The 24859-nt window shown below is 36.2% G+C and overlaps 4 protein-coding genes and 1 long non-coding RNA gene across 6 annotated transcripts; 3 read left to right on the plus strand and 2 right to left on the minus strand.

The window, feature by feature from the left end:
- Nucleotides 1–45: 45 nt before the first annotated feature.
- Nucleotides 46–3865, plus strand: ndufaf1 (NADH:ubiquinone oxidoreductase complex assembly factor 1). The gene is made up of 5 exons (XM_084391242.1): nt 46–186; nt 1089–1641; nt 2657–2842; nt 3419–3493; nt 3647–3865. The coding sequence occupies exons 2-5, from the start codon at nt 1123–1125 to the stop codon at nt 3785–3787; spliced, it is 921 nt and encodes a 306-aa protein (XP_084247368.1). The 5' UTR covers nt 46–186; nt 1089–1122; the 3' UTR covers nt 3788–3865.
- nusap1 (nucleolar and spindle associated protein 1) lies at nt 3811–9064 on the minus strand. 2 transcript variants are annotated; one of them, XM_084391240.1, is made up of 12 exons: nt 8833–9064; nt 8565–8630; nt 8330–8476; nt 8045–8234; nt 7794–7877; nt 7504–7616; nt 7118–7168; nt 6479–6642; nt 6182–6345; nt 5970–6092; nt 5746–5851; nt 3811–4383 (listed from the first exon to the last, which is right to left on the minus strand). In XM_084391240.1, exons 1-12 carry the CDS (start codon nt 8905–8907, stop codon nt 4296–4298), a joined length of 1371 nt encoding a protein of 456 aa, XP_084247366.1. In that variant the 5' UTR covers nt 8908–9064; the 3' UTR covers nt 3811–4295. The 2 variants fall into 2 exon arrangements, with proteins under 2 accessions (XP_084247366.1, XP_084247367.1); XM_084391241.1 differs by lacking the exon at nt 7118–7168 and having other exon boundaries at nt 8833–9014.
- Nucleotides 9065–9162: 98 nt separating this feature from the next.
- oip5 (opa interacting protein 5) lies at nt 9163–10547 on the plus strand. The gene is made up of 5 exons (XM_084391243.1): nt 9163–9503; nt 9662–9728; nt 9817–9939; nt 10088–10169; nt 10301–10547. The coding sequence occupies exons 1-5, from the start codon at nt 9272–9274 to the stop codon at nt 10385–10387; spliced, it is 591 nt and encodes a 196-aa protein (XP_084247369.1). The 5' UTR covers nt 9163–9271; the 3' UTR covers nt 10388–10547.
- Nucleotides 10548–12241: 1694 nt separating this feature from the next.
- On the minus strand, nt 12242–15555 carry LOC311279690. The gene is made up of 3 exons (XR_014625580.1): nt 15331–15555; nt 15014–15074; nt 12242–14259 (listed from the first exon to the last, which is right to left on the minus strand). It is a non-coding gene; the product is annotated as an uncharacterized lncRNA (long non-coding RNA).
- A 1516-nt stretch (nt 15556–17071) lies between these two features.
- Nucleotides 17072–24627, plus strand: tmem39b (transmembrane protein 39B). The gene is made up of 9 exons (XM_084391548.1): nt 17072–17297; nt 18971–19147; nt 19246–19465; nt 19551–19634; nt 19733–19887; nt 20199–20541; nt 23236–23423; nt 23977–24097; nt 24249–24627. Exons 2-9 carry the CDS (start codon nt 19017–19019, stop codon nt 24480–24482), a joined length of 1476 nt encoding a protein of 491 aa, XP_084247674.1. The 5' UTR covers nt 17072–17297; nt 18971–19016; the 3' UTR covers nt 24483–24627.
- Nucleotides 24628–24859: the final 232 nt, after the last annotated feature.

Genomic DNA, 24859 nt, shown 5'->3' on the forward strand with positions numbered 1-24859 from the left:
GAAAATCAGCGACGACATACACAGGGTCCGAGATGTGCTGTATTTGTTAATTGTACATAATATGTATACATTTATTTAGCCTAAATTATAATATTATTTGTTAATCACTAAATGTGATGTGGATGGGAATCACCTGCGAGAGATATTTGGTGGCGGTAGGACCATAAGCACGTGTGCTTGTTTCAGGTAAGGACAGATTATATGACGGACTACAATGGCACAAATGAGTAATAAAAATTAATTGCTTTTCAAGACATATTTTACGTTTATTATTTAATTATGTTTTAGATATGATAAATGTGGTCACCCTCAGTGTTTGTAGCATATAGCTGTAACATAACTGTCATTTACATTCAATCACGCAGTGGCTTTTTCATGTATGACTTCTGAATGTCATCCAGTCCCATTGCTCATTACAGTCAAGTGAACGTGTAAGTGTTTGCAAAGAAAAGAAAAAAAGAGAGATGGCTGAAAGATTTTCAGGGGCTTTTTACATGTAAGATTTTCAGGGGCTTTTTACATGTTATTGTACTACTGTGGTGCTCTTTAGACTAGGGGTTTTCAATCTTTTAGATTCCACGGACCCCCATTTATGCATGATAGTGCTAAAATTTAAAGGGCAGCCGTATGTTTTCATGTATAAAGACCCAATTTAAGCTAATTCAAATGGACATACCATGTACCATACCAATTTAAAATATGAATTGGAAAATATCTTGAATCAATCAATTAAGTTTTTATACCCACTATAGTACTGCACTGTTACATGTATTATGCATTTAAATCTCATTTTTGGTTTTTACTCATTTAATTTAATCCCAATTTTATTGTTTACTTAATTATTTTAATCTAAAATGTATTATTTATTTTTACTCTAATTATTATCTAGTTGTTTACTTTAATGTATTTATTTATTCGATTCTTTTTAATTTTTAATTTATTTTTACATTTTCAACTCCCTGGGGTTCCCTAGAGCCCAATTTAAAAAGTGAAAACATTTGAATCCAGAAGATCAACCGTATGTTATATGACAGTAAATATATAAAGGCACTTCATTTTCATTACATATGTTGTTTTAATTTTTTCAGCATATTCTACTGATCTGGTCACAAGAGCTGCCAAATGGCTGTATCGAGGAAAGCATTAAAAGCTCTGTCAGGAGTTTATGGAGTCACTCACAGGCAGCCACTGTTATTTCCATCTACGCTCGGATGCTCAGCTATACTGAGCACCAGGAGCGTCTTTGAACGAGATTACCGGAGACCGGGGCAGCCCCCGGACACCCGTTGGCCTTGGCAAAAGATACACTTTGATTTCTCCAAAGGTGTGGAGGGTATCAAGAAGCACATTGGATTGTTGAAGGATGAGTTTGTCCAACGCTGGACTGGACCAGAAGGAAGGCCATTACTAGAGCACATGCTGGAACAGACCCGTGTCCAGTGGGAGTTCCGTGGGCCGGAGAGTCTCGATCAGTGGGTCGTGTCATCTGATCAGGAAATTGGGGGCCATAGTGTGGCATACACCAAACTGGGAAAGAACAACACCACGTGTTTTTTGTACGGGTCTTTGTGCTCCACGCCTCCTCGTGATGGAGAGACTCGATACAGTGGATACTGCACTCTGCGCTCCAAACAACCTTTGGTCAGTACATCTCTCTGTCTGATCCATAATCTGATTACTTATTCATCACATTTCAGATGTCTTATTCAATTCTTTTCTTGCTGTCTGCTTGGTTTAATAATAAATAAAGGCTGAGCTTTCTACAGGACTTTTTTTCAGTGGGGATTAAGGTTATTAATGAGAATAACTAGGATGAAATAGTTTAAATGAATTTGTAATATAATGACAAAATTATATTTTCTATTGTGCATTAAACTGACACAAATGACATGAAAACAAGGTTTAGACAGAATCTTGGATTTACAATACCGTTCAAAAGTTTGGGGTCAGTACATTTTTTAAATAAAGTAAAGTCTCTTATGCTCACCAAGGCTGCATCTATTTGATCAAAAATACAGAAAAACTGTAATATTGTGAAATATTAAAATAAATGTTTTCTATTTTAAAATATAATTTATTGCTGTGATCAAAGCTATTTCCAGCAATTTTCAGCATCATTACTCCAGTTTTCAGTGTCACATGATCCTTCAGAAATCATTCTAATATGCTGATTTGCTGCTCAAGAAACATTTATTATTATTATTATTATCAATGTTGAAAACAATGTTGTGCTGCTTAATGTTTTTGTGAAAACTGATAAAAAAAAAAACTGGATTCTTTGATGAATTGAGCATTCAAAAGAACAGCTTTAATTTGAAACAGAAATCTTTTAAAACATTATAAATGTCTTCGTCACATTTGATCAATTTAATAATGCATCCTTGCTGAATAAAAGTATTGATTTCTTTTAAAAAAGTCTGATTGACCCCAAACATTTGAACGGTATTGTATAGGTGTGTCTTCAATTTAGAATTGTACAATTTATGATGGAAGTACATTGAAACACTGTAATTCATGAGTTGCAAGTTATTAGAAAACATTAGAAATTAGAAACACAGCTTTAGAGTTTATTTGCATAAATTTACATAGTTTTAAATTCAGCCATAAAGGGGAAATAACATGTTATTTGACCTTATAATATTCCTCTCTGCTGCAGGCCTCATTTGACAGAAAAAAAACATATGACTGGTCAAGTTTCAACACTTTACATATGCGGATCCGGGGAGATGGAAGACCGTGGATGGTAAACGTGTCTGCTGAGACCTTCTTTTCTCATCAGAGAGATGACATCTACAGTTACTTCCTCTATACTAGAGGGGGACCCTACTGGCAGGATGTTAAGGCATGTCTTAAGAATTTTACATGAATGGAAATCTAGAGACACTTCATCTGCAGGTCATATGAAAGTGCATTTAAATGAATCTGTTTTACACTACATTTAAAAGTTTGGGGTCAGTAAGATACTTTTATTCATCAAGGAAACATTAAATTGATCAAAAGTGACAGTAAAGACTTACATTGTTACAAAAATTCCTTTTCAAATAAATGCTGTTCTTTTGAACTTACATCAAAGAATCCTGAAAATAATGTACCACTGTTTCTACAAAAATATTTACTGTTTTCAACTGATAATATATCAGTGATAAATATATAAAAATATAAATTGTAATATTTTGACAGTTCTAATGGCATCTGTCTATATATAGTTCATTAGAGCTTTGATACATAGTCCTGGTATGGGAAATTTCATTCAAATAATTTTTAATAAAATTTTCACATTACTGTTTTTACTGTATTTATGATCAAATAAATGCCTTGGTGAGTATGAGACTTCTTTCAGAAAACCGTACTGTGCCCCAAACATTTGTACAGTCCAGATCTCTTGCTTGTTAATTGTAAAATCATCACTATCTTACAGATCCCATTCTCCAAGTTTTTCCTTTCCAGTCGGGGAAGAATACAGGATAACCAGCATGTCCTCTGGTTAGATAAGGTCAGCATGACTTTATTTCCTCATAGTTTACCTAGTAATTGATATGAGCATCTAATCATTTATCCTTCTATTTCCACTGATGATACATTTATGAGAGTATTGTGGTGCAAATTCATCATACCTCAGATTCAAACCTTGTTTGTATGCTCTTAGGTAAAGAGTATTGGTTTTACACTGGGGGACAAAGCAGACGGTCCATTTCAGCTGGAGATCGACTTCATTGGTCTGTGTAACGACCTTGCCCACACAGAGGAGTTTGCATATGAGCTTTACAAGAGAAACCCTGAGGTCTAATTGGATTAAAGAGGATTCAGCAATCACAGATGACAAACGTTTTATTAATAAAAACTTTGTAAAAAAAAAAAAAAAAAATCATTGGATGTATTTTTTGCAGGCCGATATCTTTAACACATACACATATATACACACAAAAAATGACCACATGAAGGACAAAGAAGTACAAAATGATAATTTATGAATATCGCTCAAGTTCAAAGACATTTTGTGTGACCAATGTTTTAAGTGACTACTGTTTTTGTCCCAGTACAAATGTAACCAATTCATACCAAATACAATTCACCAGGGCATCTCTTCACACATAAATCAAAAATAATGTTTAAGATATAAAATCATCTATAAATGGATTGAAGAAATTAAAGATTTTGTTTGATAACCTCACCGCACATTAACCTATGTTAATAAACAGATGTTTACAGAAGAGTAAAAAAGTTTGGAACAAAACAGACAAAAGTTAACATGTACAGTGAGTGTCTAAAATAGCAAAACAGAAAAGACAATGGATTTAGGCCATGACCAGGCCTCGTCTGGCACCCAGCATATTCTCTTTCTTCTGTTTTCGGTCTACTGTGTGCTTGGCACGTCGCTCCTCTCTGAAGGTTAAAAAAGGTAAAGCATATTCAATGAGATAAAGTTATTTCAGTCTGTTAGACAGATCAAATTTAAATGCACCCTACAGTTTAAAGTGGGGTCGGTGAGATTTTTTTTTAAAGTTCTTGAAGTCTCATGTTCTCCAAATGCAATATAAAAACAGCAATACTATAAAATATTATTACCATTTAAAAACTATTTTCTATTACATTTTAAAATGTAATTTACACCTGTGATGGCAAAGCTGAATTTGCACATGATCCTTTAGAAATCATGCTAATATGCTGAGTTGGTGCTAAAGAACCATTTCTTATTACTATCAGTGTTGAAAACATTTAAATATATATATATATATATATATATATATATATATATATATATATATATAAAATGTTGGTTAACAGCATATCAATATATAGAAACAGAAAGAAACATCATAACTGTCTTTACTGCCACTTTTGATCGATTTAAAGGGATAGTTCACTTTGAAATTAATTTTTGATATGTTTTAGCTTACCTCAAGGGCATCCAAGATGTAGGTGTCTTTGTTTCCGCAGTAGTTTCAATTTTGATATTTTTAGGTCAAACCGTTCTTGTCTGTCAGTCATTTCATGCAGGTATATGGTCACTGTCTCAAAGAGCATGCACAAAGTCCAAATTAAAACAATTCCCCATCGTCCAAATTAAACAATTCCCCATCATAAGTACACATTGATGGCCTAAGACACGAAACGAGCGGTTTGTGTGAGAAAACGAACAGTATTTATATCGTTGTTATCTCTTGAAAACAGCACACGTCCAAATGATCTGACGCCAGCGGGCGGGTATAGATATATACACTAGATGTCGCTTGGCTACGGTTTCGTTCCAATGAACTGCAGTAGCCAAGGCGACATCTATTTATATATCTATACCCGCCCGCGCCGTCAGATCATTTGGACGTGTGCTGTGTTCAAGAGATAACAACGATATAAATACTGTTCGTTTTCTCACACAAACCGCTCGTTTCGTGTCTTAGGCCATCAATGTGTACTTATGATGGGGAATTGTTTCATTTGGACGATGGGGAATTGTTTTAATTTGGACTCTGTGCTTGTGTTTTGAGCCAGTGACCATAGACCTGCATTATATGACTGACAGACAAGAACGGTTTGACCTAAAAATATCAAAATTGAAACTACTGCGGAAACAAAGACACCTACATCTTGGATGCCCTTGAGGTAAGCTAAAACATATCAAAAATTAAATTTCAAAGTGAACTATCCCTTTAATGCATCCTTGCTAAATTAAAAAAAAATCTTAATGAGCCCAACCTTTTGAACAGTATTGCATCTCTCAATGCATAACCAAAATAAGCATCTAACCTGGTTTGAACTTGGCGCTGTTTATAGTTTTTCTGGTGTGAAGGAACAGTCTGAGATTTATTAAGTTCTGTGTTCTCCTGTGCAGCTCCGAAAGTCTTCAGTTTTCCTGCAGAAATTAAAGATGACAATGAATAGCAAGCAGATACAAGATTCAATTCCAAGAAAGGAGTGCCTGACACATTAGTCCCAGGCATTACATTATGTTTGTCTGAGTGTGGACAAACCTTTGTGTGGTTTGTAGGTGAGTGGACGAGAGAGACTGGCCTTCAGATCAAATTTACTCTTGTTGGTGGTACCAGGTGTGACTGACATGCTGTTGTTCCCATTAAAAACAAACGGAGTAACTCCTGCAAAAACCAACAACAAATGAAACCATTGCTTCATAAAAATCACAGTTATAAAAATGATTAGCGCAACACAATGGCATTACCCATACCAGGTGTTTTATTGATGGTGTTGACACTTTTATTAAGTTCAGGTTTGGTATGAACATCAGATTTTCTCCCCGGAGTGGAGGTGAGAGGGACAAGAGGTGACATACGAGCTGGAGTCTTTACCAGAGAACGCTTGTATTCGTTATCCTGAGTGGCCTTTGAGAACCTAGAGACAGAAACGCAGCAGTTAGGTGAAAAGTCACTTTGTCAATGCTTTGCTTTAGCACCTATATTTAACTTGATCTCAATACTAAAATCATTATAAATGTAAGCGGATTAAAGCATACTGATGTATTTACCTGACATTGATTTTATTGGTGGTGAGGACGGTTGGCCTGAAGGTGGCGCTGTCCTTCAGTGCAGACTTGCTGGCAGTCTGCTGAGTGAGCCTGCGTCTTTCTGGCACCGGTTTCTTCTCCTGCACTCCAGGACTGAAGAGAGATGCTCGGCTAGAAGGCGCCTTCTAATGGGAGACAATACCAAAGCTTGCTTATGATTCAGGTCAACCTCTTCCAGAGACACAATAGAACTGTCATTCAACAAGATGTGAGATTTCTTTCCATTGGTTTAGAAAAGATATATGAAGACCTCCGATGCAAAAGTCTCTAAAAGCCACCACTGTCAAAAATGAGATGATAATATTGAGTGAATGCTCTCCGCATATAGTATACGTTCATCAAATCCTTTCACTTCAAACTCACTAAATCCCAGTCTCAGCCCATTCAGAAATGCCGGTACTTCGGTAGAAACCTATACATAGGAGCCTGATAAAAATGTTAATATTAAACAAAATTTTTAGACGCACTTAGAGGCTTTTGCATCTGAAGTCTCAATATGTCAATTTAATCAAAAAATATTTGACACAAATTTATGATCAGGATGTGTGCGAATTCAAAAAGTGAATCCTGACAGCTGACAGGAGTTGTTTGGTGACTTACAGTTTGAGCCTTTGTCTCGACTGATTTCTTCAGCGTCTTTTCTGACAGTGTCTAAAATCACAAAAATAAATAAATAAATAAATATATAAACCACTAATAAATAAAACCCTTGGAACTCAAAATAAAGTGTGAACTCCAAAATGCTCAAACTAGTGTTTTTTTGTACTATTATAGTTTAATTCATACGCTATTTTGAATTAGCATACTTTAATGTTTATATTTAGCTTTATGTGTTTGTTATTTTAGTGCATCAACTTAAGCTTGTTTCAAATATTTTCAGTAAGTTGCCAAAGCAAAATTAATACATTTTCATTTAATTTCAGTTTTCATCTAATATTTCTATTTTATTTTAGCTTTATTTCAATTAACAAAAAGGTAATTGTTACCTTCAGCTCCTTGACTGAATTCCTGATCACCTCCATTTGTTTGTTCTTCCTTTGCACATAAGAATCGATGGACTCCAACTTTTTGAAATGAGCCTCATGGAGTTTTTTGAAATCTGGGAAATGGAGATTTGCAAATGCATTACTGAAGGGCAGAGCTCAGAATATTTGGTTACAAATCTTAAATGAGCTCAGACGCAACAGTCATCTAAACAAGAAACTGTCATTTGAATATTACAGGAACTGGAAAATATATTTTCTTTTCACACATATAGTTGGAAGGATCGTATTACTAGGAGTTGTCGGCCGCAGCGTAGGTTTCCTCTTCATCAGACCTTCATGACGGGGGATTTTACCCACGGTTCTTCTCCCCACACCTGCAAGATATACATTTTAAAAGTCATCACCGCATACACTGTACAAACACAAACTAATAAAAAACCTCCTCAACTCCCTTATCTATTAGATTGTAATTAAAAGGATGATTGATAATATCTACTCTCCACGAGTAACTTGAAATTGAGTATAATTCTTCAAGCCTCACCTTTCACACTCGGCTCCGTAGAAGCATCTTCAGAGTCTGGATTGGTTTCCCCAGATTCTAGAGCTTTCTCCACAGTATCCTCTTTAGTAGAGATTTCAGGTGGAATCAGAGTCTGTGTGTTCTTGGCTGAGGACACCTTCCTTCTCTTGGAGCCCCTTCGGCTCTCCTCTTGTGCCGGCTTTTCTTCAATCTAAATATTACATATTAAAAACAATTCATTACAAAATTACATAACGTTTATAAATTAGAATAAAATATCTGTTTTGTACATATGCTCGTGTATACCTGAGCAGTGACAGGTGGGGAGTCACTGAGCTTTCTCTTGGCAGTGCGTCCTTTTCCTCGGCGCTCGGTCACAAACGTTGCCGTGTGCGCGCTTTGCGCGTCAACGGGCGGGACAGCATCGTCGTGCGCGTCGGCTACATCATTCCCCTACAAACAATGCAGTGCTGCTTCTGTTATTACAAATCTTCACATTTCGAACAGATTATGGGTAACAATAAACAAAGATATTACTCACATTTTCCGATGTATGCTGTTGTTGTTTTGAAAAGTGCTCTTTTAAAGCTTTCAATAGTTTTTCAGCCTAAAAGCAATTAAAACCAAGCATTTAGAAAAAAAAGAAAACATACAGCCACAAAGTAAGAGTTAAAATACAATATATATATATACATATGTGTGTGAATATAATGCAGATCATTTAGTAGCCTACACATGGGTTAGCAGCATGCAAACAGCACTGCATCACTTATAAGTTAGCCTAACGTTACTTAGTAAACTCGATTTACCTTCATATTCGCTTTCATTCCAACTTCTTTAGCGAGGCGCTGCAATTCCGCATATTTAAGCGAGTCCAAATCCATATTGTGGATAATCTGAATGCCAAATGCAGAAATATAACGTAATGTTGATCCTCTCACTGGTATACAGATCGGTTTGTTTAGGTGGGATTTGCCGTTTGAAAAATGAAATAACCGTATTTCAAAAACAGCCCTTTCCGTTACATGATTGGTTGAGAAGCCCATGACGACACTGCACTACACCCAATAAGAAGTGGCGTTTATGTCTCGTTGGTTTTGATTGGCTGAAAGGCTTAGGCAAAAGCGGGGTTTGATTGAGTGGTTTTGGGCGCCACCTAGAGTTCAAGCCAATAAATTAATTAACGTGGTTGCGTCTTTTGAACTTGTGTGAGAGCAGAACAAGGACAAAAGTAGCTACTAGCTAACGATGTCGAACAGCACTCGAAGTTTGCTCGAAAGCTCTTATGATATCGGTCCATGTGACTCGACACAGACTAGTTCAATTGCAGATCAGCTAAGAGCAGTGACGGAAACAGAAATGTGTAGGGTAGACTATAGGAATTGCAGTGTTCTCCAATGCATGACATGCAACACAGTGCTTGGAGACTCTCTCGGCATCTGCGGGGAAGTCCAGAGCCTCCAGAGTATCATTTGTTTGAGTAAGTTGTAATTTACCTCATTTTAAAAGCATGCAGACTAAAAAACGGTGCAGATATAGATTCAGCCATGAAAAGGATTGCAAAATACACCAAACACGTGGGTGGGTACGTGTGTTGTAATAATCTCTGCAAAGACATTACAATTTTTCTCTTTGCAGATGTTACTGAGGATGTGAGGGTGAATAAAAAGCTGGATATGAGTTTGAAGGGTAAACTGGCTTCCTCGTGAGTATTGCTTTCTATTGATCTCAGCCGCTTCAGCTCACGTCCAGCATGTGTTTTGGATGTCCCATTGTGATTTCTCTATCTGTAGCACCTACCAGGTCCTTCACTGTGCTGGTTGCCATGGTACTGTTGGCCTGGTTCTTCACTCCACCCCAGAGCACCTGTCTGCTTTACGAAATCTCTTCCTTTTACGAAAAGAGCTCATCAACTGGTGGGAGTAGTTTATAATAATAATGTGCACACTAACAGAATTGCCTTAATATAAATCATAGGATTTGCATGGTTTAATGGTTATATATCTTTTTTTTTTTTTATGACAGCCATATTTTTTATTTGAACAAATGTTTTTTTTTTTTTAGTTACATGCTAAAAAGTGGCACATGTGTTAAAGCCTCCAAAATCAACTTCAAACACAGACTCATTGACAAAAATATTAACGAGGTTTGTATTTATGTACTCATGCATTCACTGCTTATTGTACAGAAGGAGAGCAACATCATATTCTATTAAATTATATTTTAGGTCAGCTTAGTTGGATTGAACATTGTGGATTTTCTTTCTCCTTTTTCTAGCTGAAGCAGCATTTAGAAGCTCAACTGAAGCAGGTGAAGATTGTGGAGGGAATGATGGAAAAATTGTCCACACACAATGTAAACTAAAAAAAATGGCAGGTGTGGAATATGTACAGCTTTCTTGTTGTAACAGTGTTGTAATAAAGTATTTATATATTTTTATGATGTATTGAATAGGAGTTTGGTTCTTCAAAAATGATTAATGTGTGAAATATTAACTAGCTTGGTTATATGTTGCATTTCTTTATTTACATTGTTCAGAGATATATTATGATAAATAAATAAAAAAAACTGTAATATTGCAGGAAAAATGTCTGTGATCTCTTACACTACCGAAAAGTATAACACTGAAGAAAGGAAACACATTTTATGATTGGCACCATGCTGCTTTTTTATTGCTAAAATGTAATATTTTGTACAAAATCATGCGGGGTGCATCTGTAGTGCATAGATCAGACTAAATATCGAGTTCCACATTCAGAGGCTAAATCGGCAACAAATCAGGTCAGCAAAGCATATAAACTGCATTATTTGCATTGAACAAGAATAAGCTGTCAAATTTTATTTATGTTTTTTCCATTTAAACTCACAATTGTTAAGGCTTTGCTTGAAACGTATTGTATCCGACTTTGCCTCTTGAATCACAGACTCGTAACAATTTCATTTTCATCATACAACATTCAAATCCAAAAAGAAACATTTCTTAATGAATACACCTGTGAATAATTTACAGTAGAGATAAACCTTTGGGATTTCATGCATTTGAAAAAGAAAGTCACAACATTGGTCCACTCATAGATTTAGTTATCACATTTCTGCATAAATATGTTCAAGCCAAGCTCAATTATTGCATGCAGCACAAAACATTTGTTATCCACTTCTACCATGCATCAGCAAATGTTATTTTTTGCACTCTTATTAAAAATACATGTAAATTCCCAAATGGATCCTCGGTTTTGTGGATGTATTGTGGTACATTTTATTTACCCAGGATTCACTGATATAATGAATCACCAGAGTGTCTCAAACTACTACCCAGAACACTGCTTATATTGCTGACAATGAAAATAAGCATACAGCTTATGTGCATTTCACAATGGTTTGCATGTAAACATGCAAATTCAATAGAAGGGCATAGGCCCTGCATATATATATATATATATATATATATATATATATATATATATATATATATATATATATATATATATATATATATATATATTATAGGGCCTAGTTCTTTATATTAATATTTATCACACCCTCAGTGCTACCTTCACATATTTATTTGGTGTCCGTGAAAAATGGGGCTGTTTTGTTCTATGAAATGTATATAGTTCCGTATGAGCGATGGGATGTTCTGGATAAAACACTTACCACTATCACAAATATGCTACAGATTTCTATTTCACAAACACCACTAAACTGTTCTGACACTATAATTCATGCATGAACTGATTATTGCTTCTAAATCATGAACTTAATACACATCATGGCTTGCATATCTTCGAGTATATTTAAAAATATATTTGCATTCCAGTCATTGAGGTATTTATCTACATTACAATGCTTTGATAATTGCTTTATGCCACTTAATATTTTACATGTTACTTTAAAATCAAGAGTTTCTGCTACTAGGAATAATCTACCCACAGCTCTAGTCTGAGACAATAATACCTGATGGAAAATGCAATATTAGAGGTATGAATACAAACACAGTTCTAGGTTACCCTTTCTAATCAGGAAGAGAGTACTGTATTCTCCTTTGTGTCTGATTATTACAGACCACAAAATAAAAAACTTTCAGGATGTACCATTTTAGTAAAAGTCTTTGTTTCCATAATAAGGATTTATCTTGAAACTGGTATTGAATGAAACTCTTCAACACATGTCATATCTTCTAAGCTAACAAGACTTCTTTTTTTTTCTTTTCTTTTTTTTGCCCGTTAGAGACTTCGTTTTGATCCATCACTATTTTGGGCCCAGAACTTAATTTTTTACAGTACAAACTAGGACAAACTCACACAGTGCTTTTGAAACATACATGTATTTCAGCATGGCTAGCCGCACGTCAACACCAACCGCCATTGTTCTAATCCTCAGCATGCTACAACACATTATTATTAACTAATAGTGATTACCCATGAATAAACAACCGTGTTTGTCAATTAAAAACTAAAACAAACTAACTCTGAACAAGTGAAAATGACTCACCTAGTCGCTTCTTAATCAAATCGATCCAGGTGTGGATGCTGCATCCATGGTGGTTACTATAACTAAATCTTTGTCTGCCTAATTTTATTTTCTAAACGACTTTATTAGAGCATATACTGAATGTCACTACGACTATTAAACTCAGCAAGCATCGCTACCGTACATGCATGGCCACGTTTATGCTGGCACTACAAATCCCGCCACCTTAAAGCAAGCGGATGAAACTATACATCATTTAATGGAAGACATTGGTGATTTTGTTGTTTTTGCGAACAACTTGTCACTTGTTTGTACAATATACATATTCATCTCAAAACAAGACAAAGGAAATAAACAAATATTGCACATTTCCCACACTGAGGCCTCACTACTCTTCTTACTGCGTACGTAACACTTTTATTTCTACCAATCCGTATGATAGAAACCACTATACAAACGAAACAAACATTAGGTGCATTTTCTCCTTACAGATGAAGTTAATTTCCTATTTTCACAGTGCACTGTAGCTAAGGATCGAGCACAGGCTGTGTCAGATACCCAGAAACCAACTTGCCATAATCTATGAGATGTTACATTAAAAACATACTAAACTATTAGCAACTATTTTCGACCGTTGTGACCAGGGCCTAACATGTAACCATTCTTCTGCCTTTCTTCAGACCTAATGAGAAGGATAACCATGAGAATGTTACTGGATGAAAGTGACTGGAGAACATATAGGACAAATATACAACCAGTGAACTATAAGGTCTCTATGCGTTTTTAATCCTACACCTATTAATAAGGTAATGTACAAGAGAAGAAACATCATCACTCCTCTTCTATCGGACCACCAAAACTATTTGACAGACAATGACTATATTTATGTAACAGCGAGAAAAAGAAATGCAAATATAGTTTGATCAGAGAGCTTGCTGTGTGGGTCTGAGCTGTGGTAACTTCTGAGGTAGTAAAATAATTATATTTCATTATGTCCTGCATCTCACCAGCACCCCACCCCCACTAGAAAGGTTTAACTGTGAAATTTATAATGCTTGGGTCAGTGTGCCACTGTCTATCTTGGTATGTCAGTACAAGTACATAGAGAACATGAAGAATGGTTCATGGTTTTGCTAAAGCACCAATATGAGTTCAGAGATGAGAGGAAAAAAAAACATTTAAGAGAGCTTTCTGTCTACAGTTTGTCGTCTCATTTTCAGGCATTTTCAGAGACTAAATAAATGTCCAAGCAGTGCTTTACTCGTAGGTTTGAAGCTAAGCTAAGTTATGGAAATAGTCAATTGAGAGACAGGAGCTGGGACGCGTCTAGGCACTTAGTCTGCAGAAAATAAAATTGCTGGATGAAGCTACTTCATCTTGCTTGCAAGATTTAGTTTTTAAACGTGCATTTGTTTTACCTGCAAATCAAGTGCGCTTTTGCTCTTTCCATTTTCACTTTCTTTTAACTCAACCTGCAACTACATAAATACTCCACTGGATTTATTTATAACAAATATGACCAGACGATGGTTCTTTACTGTGGCACAATCGTGTTGTTATTTAAGTTGTTTGGACACGTGAAGAGTTTATGGTTCTTTCATGATTAAAAACAACTTCCGTTGTCATCTTCAAAGTGCAGAGATGATATGTTCATAGACCAGGGACAGTTGATATGCTGAACAAACACTTCCCTGAAATAACGCTGGAGGAAGGTCAACTTGACGGGATGGAGGGCAATTTGAAGAACAAAGACAAGACGGTCTCATCTGCAACAGATCAGATAAGGCAAGGAAGTAAGCCCAACAATGACAATATCGATTACTCTATCTTTTATTTTGATGTACCGATATTGATTATTAAATCCAAAGATTGATCTTTTAGTCTATGCTGTTTTCTGCTGATGCATGAACAAAACTTCTCTAAACATTATTTATTGCAAGCCTCCAATTCAATAATCACAATATGCTTTGTTACTTTTGATACGAAGCAGTCTTAAGTTTTCAAATGAATGAAATTCTAACAATAAATACCATTTTGATACTTTTTATTTAATGTGGAGTGACAGAATATACGTTGAAGAAACCGTAATCGTAATCGCTTAATTATTGTTTCAACCACAGAAACAATGATTATGTCACATAACATTACATTTACCTCAGGAAAGGCATTTCATGTCCATAACTGGTCAGTTATCTTGAAAGAAAATGACTAAAATGCTAAATATTATGTACTATATCACATATTCATTCTTTATATTTTTACTGAACCTGTTAGTGACATCTTATTATAACTTATAATATTATAGTAATGTACCAAATGCCAGGGTTGCTTGTGTATTTTACAGAATTAGTTAAGATAGACTACTGGAACCTGATAATTCTCCAAATTAATTGAATCAAATGTAAATCAGAATTGAATCATATCAAGAGCTTTTGAAGCTGAATCAAATTAAATCTGTGTCAATACCTAATCCCAAAAAGGAAGTATCTTGCGTTATTTCTGCTGCACAAACTGACCTACCTGGTCATGAGTTCCTTTCCGGACTGTTCCTTTCTCTTCTGGTTATGACATATGAGGGCCACTGTTTTGATAAGACAAAGCAGGTTAATTAATATCTGCGTTTTCCTTTAACAATGTAGCCATTAGTTCTACTGCACTTATGGAAGGACTGGAAAAAAGTTGAATATGAATGCACAATCAAATAATGTGCATCTCGACTCCTGCACAATGCATGACCATCTACCTAGTGACGCAAGTGCTGGAATGCGAAACTGCAACACAAAGATTAGACAAAGCCAAGCTCTTGTAGTACAAGTCAATGCTTATCGTGCACTTACCGTCTCCGGTGATCTCGTGCTGGTATGGAAGCGAGTGAACTGGAGCGAAAAGTCATCCCTATCATACTCGTTGGTTGGAGTACAACGGGCCAGGCTCTGAAATGTTCAGTGAGCCTGGCCCCGCTGCGTTGCTGCGGCAGTGGACTGCACGCTACGCCATTTCAGTCCCGTCACCGTGTGCTGGTGCTGCTGCTCTCACTGGCAATGCAGCGGCGGCCGCGCTCTTCCGGCGCGCACCCGTGCGCATCGGTCTCTGCGCTCTGATTGGACATCAGAGCGATCCGTCAGCCGAGCAACACCCGCCCTCTTGAACGAACACAAGGGTACAGGTGGAGGGATATTTTAATAAACAATGAACGACACTGTTTTGTTTAATACTTTCTTAATTAAACAATCTGCAGTGCAGTAACAATAAGTGTTTCTTTATTTCTACATGTGCCCAGTTTCTTCTGTATCTATCATTGTATGTTACAACACACATCACATAGCACACACTGACCTCTAGTGGTTTTCTCAGGTAACAACATAATCTGATATCATTACAAATACCATTATGAATAAACCAAACGAAAGGGAGAAAAACAGAAAAATATGCCATAGGGAATCAAAAACACGATACGAAGACAAATTAACAGAAAAAAATAATTCACATACTTAACTTGACTATTTAGGAAAACTTCCAAATGTTTAAAGTCTTTATGGCTTTAAGGTCTGCTGTGATCACCAAGGCTGCATTTATTTAATCAAAAATACAGTAACATAATAATAAACTGAAATATTATTATACAGTTACAATACCAATTTCTATTTTAATTTATTTGAAATTTTAATTTATTACAGACAGTGATTTTTGCTGAAAATGCTGAATTTTCAGCACAATTACTCCAGTCTTCAGTGTCACATGAACGTTCCTTTAGAAATCATTCTAATAAGATGATTTTCTGCTCAATAAACATTTATTTTTATCAATGTTGAAAATGGTTGTGCTGCTTAAAATTTTTGTGGAAGCCATGATACATTTTAGGATTTACATTTAGGATTCTTTTATGAATAAAAATGTCAGTAGAACAGCATTTATTTTTAGTACATTTGTTTGTAAATATTGTAAGACGATGTAGGCTAAAAATCTTTACTGACACTTTTGGTCAATTTAATGCATCCTTGCTGAATAAACTTTTTTTTTTTCTTTTTTTTTACTCACTGACCCCCCAAAAAATGTAACGCTAGTGTTTGTTTATGGAATTTGCCATATACAAGGGAAAGAACACAGGAGCTTATCTGAGGAGATTACATAATGGGAGATTTGTTTGACTGTTTTGCATATAAATAAATGTTTTGCATAAAATACATCACTGACTAAATGAATGAATGACTGTATGAATGACTTTATGAATAATATATAACAAATATCTGAATGATAACTGTTTAAAATCTGGCATTATACATAGTTTTATTTCAATAACTAGGAAGAGAAGTACACTCCGCAAAAAAAAAAGTAGTCTGTTGATATTATAGCCTGACTCAGTTCTGTTTAATACTGTACAATATAGTAAAAAAAATATATGTTCAATAAATATGCATAAAAACACTGGATTCATTAACCTTTCCAAACCGGTTCTGTGTAATGTAATATAGGCTATGTGCTTGAGGTGCAGCAACACTATGTATGGGGTGCGACAAAATACACTTCATAAAATGCACCTCAGACACATATGTCTTTTGCGCTTTGATCTCACACACTGAGCACGCATGCACGCGCGCGCACGCACGCTTGCCTCCTCCCCCTGCTCGCGCTGCGCGTGCGTGCGTGGTACAACATCAACAGAATGAGCCCTCCTCGTTTACTGTCAGAAATAAAACAAACTCTTTACTATCCAAAGTAATTAATTCTGTACCTAAGTATTGAGTGCGTTTCACCCGAAATCCTACAGTCGCCTTATCCGGACTAAACTCCGCGGTTCAAAGTGGTAAGAGACATTTTTCCGATTTCTTAAAAATTAGATTGTGCAAATGCAACAGTGCTAGGCCGCAGTCTTATATTCGAGCATGCCTTTATTTCTCTGTGCGTTAAGACTCAAACAGAGCTGAGAAATGTTTGTTGCATTTTATGGCAGTTTGGTTTTTAAAAAAAACTACATGTCTTTCAACCTAAGTTACGTGTTTAACAGCAACGCTTCCGCAAAAGTTGGCTATCAATAAAGGCAGGTCTGCAAAACACAAGAGCAATCAGGAAAGATTGTTAAGCAGAAAACAAAATCTGTAAAATACTAATCATAACACAAATGCATTATTTTGGCTTGCTATAGGGAGACCCCATCGTGGCACGTGCATTGGTAAGCCAATAAAGCTGCATGCATGTGGGTCTTTGTCAGTGTACTGTGCATGAGACCAGTGGTGATGGAGCTCTGTATGGTTGTCTGTGTTTGCATTGGTATGAATCTGCTGGTGCAATGAGCCCTTTAATGACCAAACATAATGTACAGTCAGACTCAATGCAAATTGTTTTGATTCAGAAATTGTAAAGGCATTTTAGTAATCTTCAGGTTTAACATCAAGCCTTCAGTTCAGAAGTCGATGCACATGTTTCTGAGCCGTCATATCTTGTGACAGTAAGCACCTTCTCACTGCTTTGACAATTGCTGCCATAAAAGGTTTTACTATGCATCTAGAATGAAAGTTGTACAAGTGAAAGTAACCTTCAGTTATAATATGAGGAAGAGTTTGTGAACAGACAATTAGGCAATGCATTTGGTACAAGACCAGTAGTGTTGGTAACTTACAGTAAAAACATTTTAAAGACTGGCCAGCGTCTACTAACAAGTAAAAACGAGTCCAGAGATAGGCTAGTTTTATCACAAATGCGATATTGCAGCATGTTGGTCTACACCAAAAGACTGCAACAGCTTTTTCCCTCAGGCTGTAAGTAAGTTGTCCTGCTGACCTGGTAAAACTACATTTTGTGCCACTATATAGCTTGAATGACATGACAATAAACCAAACGTGACTTTACCATGGTATTTTATTAAGTGTTTTGACTCATGGAGTATATATGTAAATATACCATGGTATATGAATTAATTCAGTTGCCAGTGCAAGTGTTCTCTGGTTCTGTTTGAGCAGGATTTCTAGCAATACTACTGTCATATGATCTCATTAGATATGTTGAATCATGTACAAGAATTTGTCAAATGAAGTTGGTTATCCACATATTTCATCCTCAAAGAAAATGTACCTAATGTGCACACACAGCATTAAATACATTCTGAATACTGCAGAAATAGTAAGAAAATTTGAATTTACATGAATTTGTAATAAGCATTTAATTACTTATAAAGAGGAATTGACATAAAACAACCATGGTGAACTTAATTAATTCTTGTATGGTGAAATAATGACGAGATTGACATTACATTTAACACATTACACTTGTAATCAAAATCCTGGATGTTTCATTCTGATTTTTAAGATGGAAGCGTACACTAGGTCTCAACAAAAGTCTGGGCTTTGTAAAAAAAAAAAAAACATTTGTTTTAAAAATAAAAATCTTAGCATAGAGTGAGTGATTATATGATATGATTTAGTGTCACATTTAGTCTTACTATGTGTTTGGAGCTTATTGTTGTGGTTTGTTTTCCTGCAGGTATCTGAAGTGTTACCAATTGAGACAGGGGAAGGGTGGATCTGGAATGGCAGGAGGAAGAAGAGGAGCGAATAGAACGACATATTGTCGTTCTCCGCTGAGCAGTGAGACAGGCTCCGTTGGCAACGGCAACCATTCCACCAGCTCACCTGTGACGGGTGTGAGGTCACGGACCAGGTGAGGGTAAAGCTACACATAATAAACTAATGTTCTATTGCTTTGGTAAGGTCCTCCTCCTATGTAACCCACCTATTTCAAATCTGTGTGGTCATCAGGAATGGGTCCGGAACGGGAATGTCCAGCCCTCCGTTGGCCACTCAGACGGTGGTGCCACTGAAGCACTGTAAGATTCCGGAACTCTCCATGGACCGGAACGTCCTGTTTGAGCTCCACCTGTTTGTGTGCCATCTTATAGCACTGTTTGTGCATTACGTCAACATCTACAAAACCGTGTGGTGGTACCCTCCATCACACCCACCTTCACACACCTCTCTGGTGAGTCACGTCTCAAGGCTCAAAAATTCCACAAAAGCATTCAATCTTATTCTTTCACAAAGTGAATTTCTTTTTTTTTTCTCAGAACTTCCACCTAATTGACTATAATATGTTGGTGTTCACCATCATAGTTCTGGCACGCAGGTTAATTGCTGCCATTGTAAAAGAGGTAATGTGCATTATTTTAGATCTGTATGTCATTTTAATAGTTTAAAAAAATGAACGAGTAGTGTATCATACTTTTTGCCTTCTTTCTTTGCTCCAAAGGCATCACAAAGTGGGAAGTTGTCCTTCCCACACTCTGTCTTCCTGGTGACGGCTCGTTTTGCCGTCCTGACTCTTGCAGGATGGGGTCTGTGTCGTTCACTCATTCATCTCTTCAAGACGTATTCCGTACTTAGCCTGCTCTTCCTCTGCTATCCGTGAGTAAAAGTCTGCACTTCCACTGCTATTGATTCTAATGTTTTATTAAGGTGCTGTCACATTTACTGTTCTGCAAAGTTTTGCAGGCAAAATCTAGTTTCTATAAGAATCAGAAATATTTAAGAAATATTTCCCCACATGCATTTCACATCAGGTTCAAGTTGGTCACACAGTGGATGGATGGATGGATAGAAAGATGGATTGATAGAATGACTGATTGATTTTAAAGTGGACAGTCAGAATTTACAATCATATCTATCCATTATGATATTTTAATATTTCAACACTCTTCTCTTTCTTTCCCCGTCAGGTTTGGAATGTACATCCCTTTCTTCCGACTCAGCTGTGATTTCCGCAGGGCTGGATCCATGTCCCCGTTAAGCGGCATGAGTTCTAAAGAGGTGGGCGGGGCTGCTTTGGGACGTGGGGGACGGGACTATCTCTCCGTCCTGAAGGAAACATGGAAACAGCACACCAGTCAGCTGTACAGTGTTCAGCCCATGCCCACCCACGCCTGCTGTCTCTCTCCTGACCTCATCCGCAAAGAAGTGGAGTACCTGAAGATGGACTTCAACTGGAGGATGAAGGAGGTGTTGGTTAGCTCCATGCTAAGTGCCTACTACGTAGCGTTCGTACCTGTTTGGTTCGTCAAGGTGAGTGCATTGACAGGTCTTCTGTACACTCACGTGCATATGCATAAACACATACAATGTGTGAATGTGTGAACTGAGAGAACAGGTTTTGTTTATGAGGAATACAGGTGATTCATATGTAATAAGTCAGTACATTCAGATCAGATTGGCTGTGGTTTCCAAACTTTGTAGAGTGGTGTACCCCTTGAGGCATTTAACATCCTTCTTCATACTCCCTCTCTTCCACACCTTTTCCATTAAAGTCCCCCTGCCCTGTGGTCAATAATAGAAACCCTTAAAACTAATCTCTGCTCACAAAAATGACATATTTAAAAAGAATTCCTTTCTTCATGCCTTAAAATAGCTTGAATGTAACTCTACGCCCTTGCTTCATTTAGTTTACAATGGTTCAGTGAATATTCATGTTAGTCTCCGCCTTCACTCACTCACACCCGCTCAGAGATCCGCTTGACTTGTCAACTTTACTGTAGTGAACACTACACAATGGCTAGTGGAAATACTGGTTTAATTCAGCCACATATGTTTAAACCAGAAACTGGTTCAGAAGAAGTGGAAGAGCGAATTATACAAGTCGATGTATCAGAATGGTAATGTGTTTTATGTATACGGTTTCGAACCGCGTTTTTGAGACTGTCTTTGGTAAACTGCAGTTTTAAGGAGAAAAGACTCAGCAATGGTGTTGACTTATGAATTTGTTCATGGTTTTTCTTAAAGCATATTAAAAACACAACATAGACATATAAACAAGATTAAAAACTTGATTTTCACCATAGGAGGTCTTTAAGGGACAATATTTCCCCCCTTAAATTGATTTTCTAGTGCAATTTTGCCTTTATAAATACCTTTATCAAATAAATAATGTTTTAAATATAAAATGCTCAGTAGAGAAATGTGCAATGATGGTAAAATCAAAGTGATACTTCTATTAAACTAAAACTGCCAGTATGTGGCGGTAAGTCACTCTTAAGTCAGTAAGTCAGTCTTAATGAGTGAGCCATCAAGTCATTCATATATTCAGAAAAGAAGCAAGTGGCTTTATTTATGAATGGGTCATTGAATTTTTTTTCTAAATAGCAGAGAGTTTGAGTCTTAAATCGATCTGTTTGCACAGTCTGTCTATATTTGTTCTCCATACTAGTACGTGGTTAATCCCCATTTTTACAAAGGCACATTGTCGAGAGCTGCAGTAATGTAGCTTGATTTGCTATGACAGCACACTCTGCATGCAATGCTCGCTGCTTGTGTGGATGCAGTCAGTTTCGACCGCAAAAGAGGATTTAATTTGATTGGATGTCATGTATATGACCTTTTACGGCATTTTGCCAGTTAGAAATACATGCTCGGTTTTATTGTTATTTTAAGTTGGGGTAGAATTAAATAAACGGTACAACTCAGCATTTTGTTTGCTCACCCCCTCTGTCACCTCACGTACCCCCAGGGTATGGGTATCCCAGTTTAGGAACCACTGGCCTAAGGGGAAAAAATCATTCTTCCTATTTAAACCAACACATGCTAATTATTTTTCCAGCTATTATTTTTATGGCTTTTCAATCTGTCCTCAATGCAAAACTTTGGTTTAGCATCATGGGTTCTGTTGACATAACTCTGGATGTATTTTGTGTGAACATCTGTCAACATGTTCTTTGAAAAATCTTTTTTTCTATGCAAGATGCTTAAAAATAATGAATAATCAAGTAAATGGCTATTATATTTGCCTATAATGTTTGTTGCTTACAAAAACTCTACCATCCAAAAGTTCGGGGCAGTAAGATGGTTTACTGTTTATTAAGTAAGTCTCAAATGCTCAACAAGGCTGCATTTATTGAATTAATTGTGAAATATTATTATTACTATTATTAACTGTTTTAGACTTTAATATATTTTAAAATGTCATTTATTCCTGTGATGCAAAACTGAATTTTCAGCATCATTACTTAAGTCTTCAGTGTCACATGATCTTTCAGAAATCATTCTAATATTCTGATTTGGTGCTCAAGAAACATTTATTATTATCATCAATGTTGAAAACTTTGTGTTAATGTTTTTTTTTTTTTTTCAGGATTCTTTGATGAATAGAAAGTTCATAAGAACAGCATTCATTTTAAGTAGATAATTTTTGAACGGTTATTAATGTTTTACTATCAATTTTTGATCCGTTTAATGTCATTGCTAAATAAAAGTATTTATTAAAAATATATTATATTAAATACATACTCAAAGGAATATTACAGGTTTGTAGGTTACTCTGTAATACCTAGCACAACACATTTTGTCTTAAAGTGATAGTTCACCCAAAAATTGTGTCATCATTTACTCACCCTCAAGTTGTTTCAAACCTAAATTATTTTTTTCTTATGCTGAACACAAAAGATAATATTTTGAAGAATGTTGGTAACCAAACAGTTGATGGACCCCATTTACTTTCATAGTTTGGAGAAAAAAAAAGTCAATGGCAGTTAAAGGGGTCCATCAACTGTTTGGTTACTGACATTCTTCAAAATATTATCTTTTGTGTTCAGCAGAAAATAGAAATTCATACTTGTTTGGAACAACTTGAGAGTGAGTATTTTTGGTGAGTTTGAGGGTGAGTTTAATTTTCGGGTGAACTCTCCCTTTAAGCCTGAAGAGTTTGAGTGAATTGTTTTACATTCCTACACATTTGACTCATTTTTTTCTTCTTCTCTGTTTGTATAGAGCACTCAGTATGTCGATAAACGCTGGTCCTGTGAGCTGTTCATCCTGGTGTCCGTCAGTACTTCTGTCATTCTGATGCGGCACCTACTGCCTCCCCGTTACTGCGACCTGCTCCACAAAGCGGCTGCGCACCTGGGCTGCTGGCAGAAGGTGGACCCCTCCCTCTGCTCAAACGTCCTCCAACACATGTACGTCTGACCTGGGGTCACTGCTGGGGTCATAGAAATGTCAAAAGTTTAGATTGTTAGAGCTTTTTGTGCGTCTTTGCTGGATTTTGGTAAATATAATAGTATAGCAAGTGCTGACCGATTGATTCCAAATGCTTTTTTAGTGAAGTGCTCAGTTCTTGTTCACACCCTTAAAAGAATGGCTGCATTGTGTTGCTTGTTTCAACGTGTTCATTTGATTTCAGGTGTTGCCATCAGTTTGCCAAAGACTTGTAGCTCATTCAATTAATTTGAAAAACAATGTTTTTAAACATGAACATGTATTGGCTTTCAAAATGTACACCTAGAGCATATGTAGGTTTCTATATTTTTTACTTTTGTTTGTTACTTTTATTTTTACTACTGGCACTTGAAGTTTTTTTTACCCTTTTCTGTTTTCCTAAATTAACATTTTCTCATTTAATTATATATTTTTGCATATAATATTGATAAATCGTGTTATAAACCTTTGGTGCAATGTGTTTGCTTTTGTTTGTAGACGGTAATCTCTTTCTTTTGCTTTTCCCCCCTACAGATGGACAGAAGAGTATATGTGGCCACAGGGAGTTTTAGTAAAACACAGTAAAAATGTTTATAAGGCCATGGGCCATTACAACGTAGCAGTTCCCTCAGATGTTTCGCATTATCGTTTCTATGTAAGTATAAACTGTAGCCGTTTTTGCCGTCTCGACAGAATGAATGTCAATGTTATTAGAAATATTATTACAAAGAATGTATTATGTTTTTTCATGGGAATAATATTGCAATAACCACTGTTCCCCTTCTTTTTTCCCTCTCTCCTAACAGTTTTTCTTCAACAAACCACTTCGAATATTGAACATTCTCATAATCCTGGAAGGCGCAATGATATTCTACCAGCTATATTCACTGATGTGTTCAGAGAAATGGCATCAGACGATATCATTAGCTCTAATATTATTCAGTAATTATTACGCCTTTTTCAAACTGCTCAGAGACAGAATAGTTCTGGGAAAAGCATATTCGTATTCAGCCAGTGCCTCTAATCAGAAAGTCAGTTAGACAAGCGTAAATTATTGTCAGTCATCACAGATGAGCAGAAAACATGCATGAGAGCTGTTTATTTTTTCTACAAGTGCATTTTTTTTTTTGTCTGTTTATGTTCTGACTTGCCATGAAATAAAAAGGAAACATATTTTTATATTAAGTCTGTTTCTCTGAAGTTTTTCATTAATGCACCACTTCTTACATGGCTGTCATAATCATCTGACATAATCAGACACAAATGTGTTACTAGAATTCAAATATTTTTATTTATTTTGAAATCAATAAGCCCTAGATTTATCATCATAATATTTATCAGGTTCTGGGACCCAGGAATAAACTTTTGTCCACTGAAGTGGACATTACACCATACATGTCACATGTCACAACCTGGG

The sequence above is a fragment of the Rutilus rutilus genome, assembly GCF_951802725.1.
Source record: "Rutilus rutilus genome assembly, chromosome: 20".
In the NCBI taxonomy this organism is placed as follows: Eukaryota; Metazoa; Chordata; class Actinopteri; order Cypriniformes; family Leuciscidae; genus Rutilus; species Rutilus rutilus.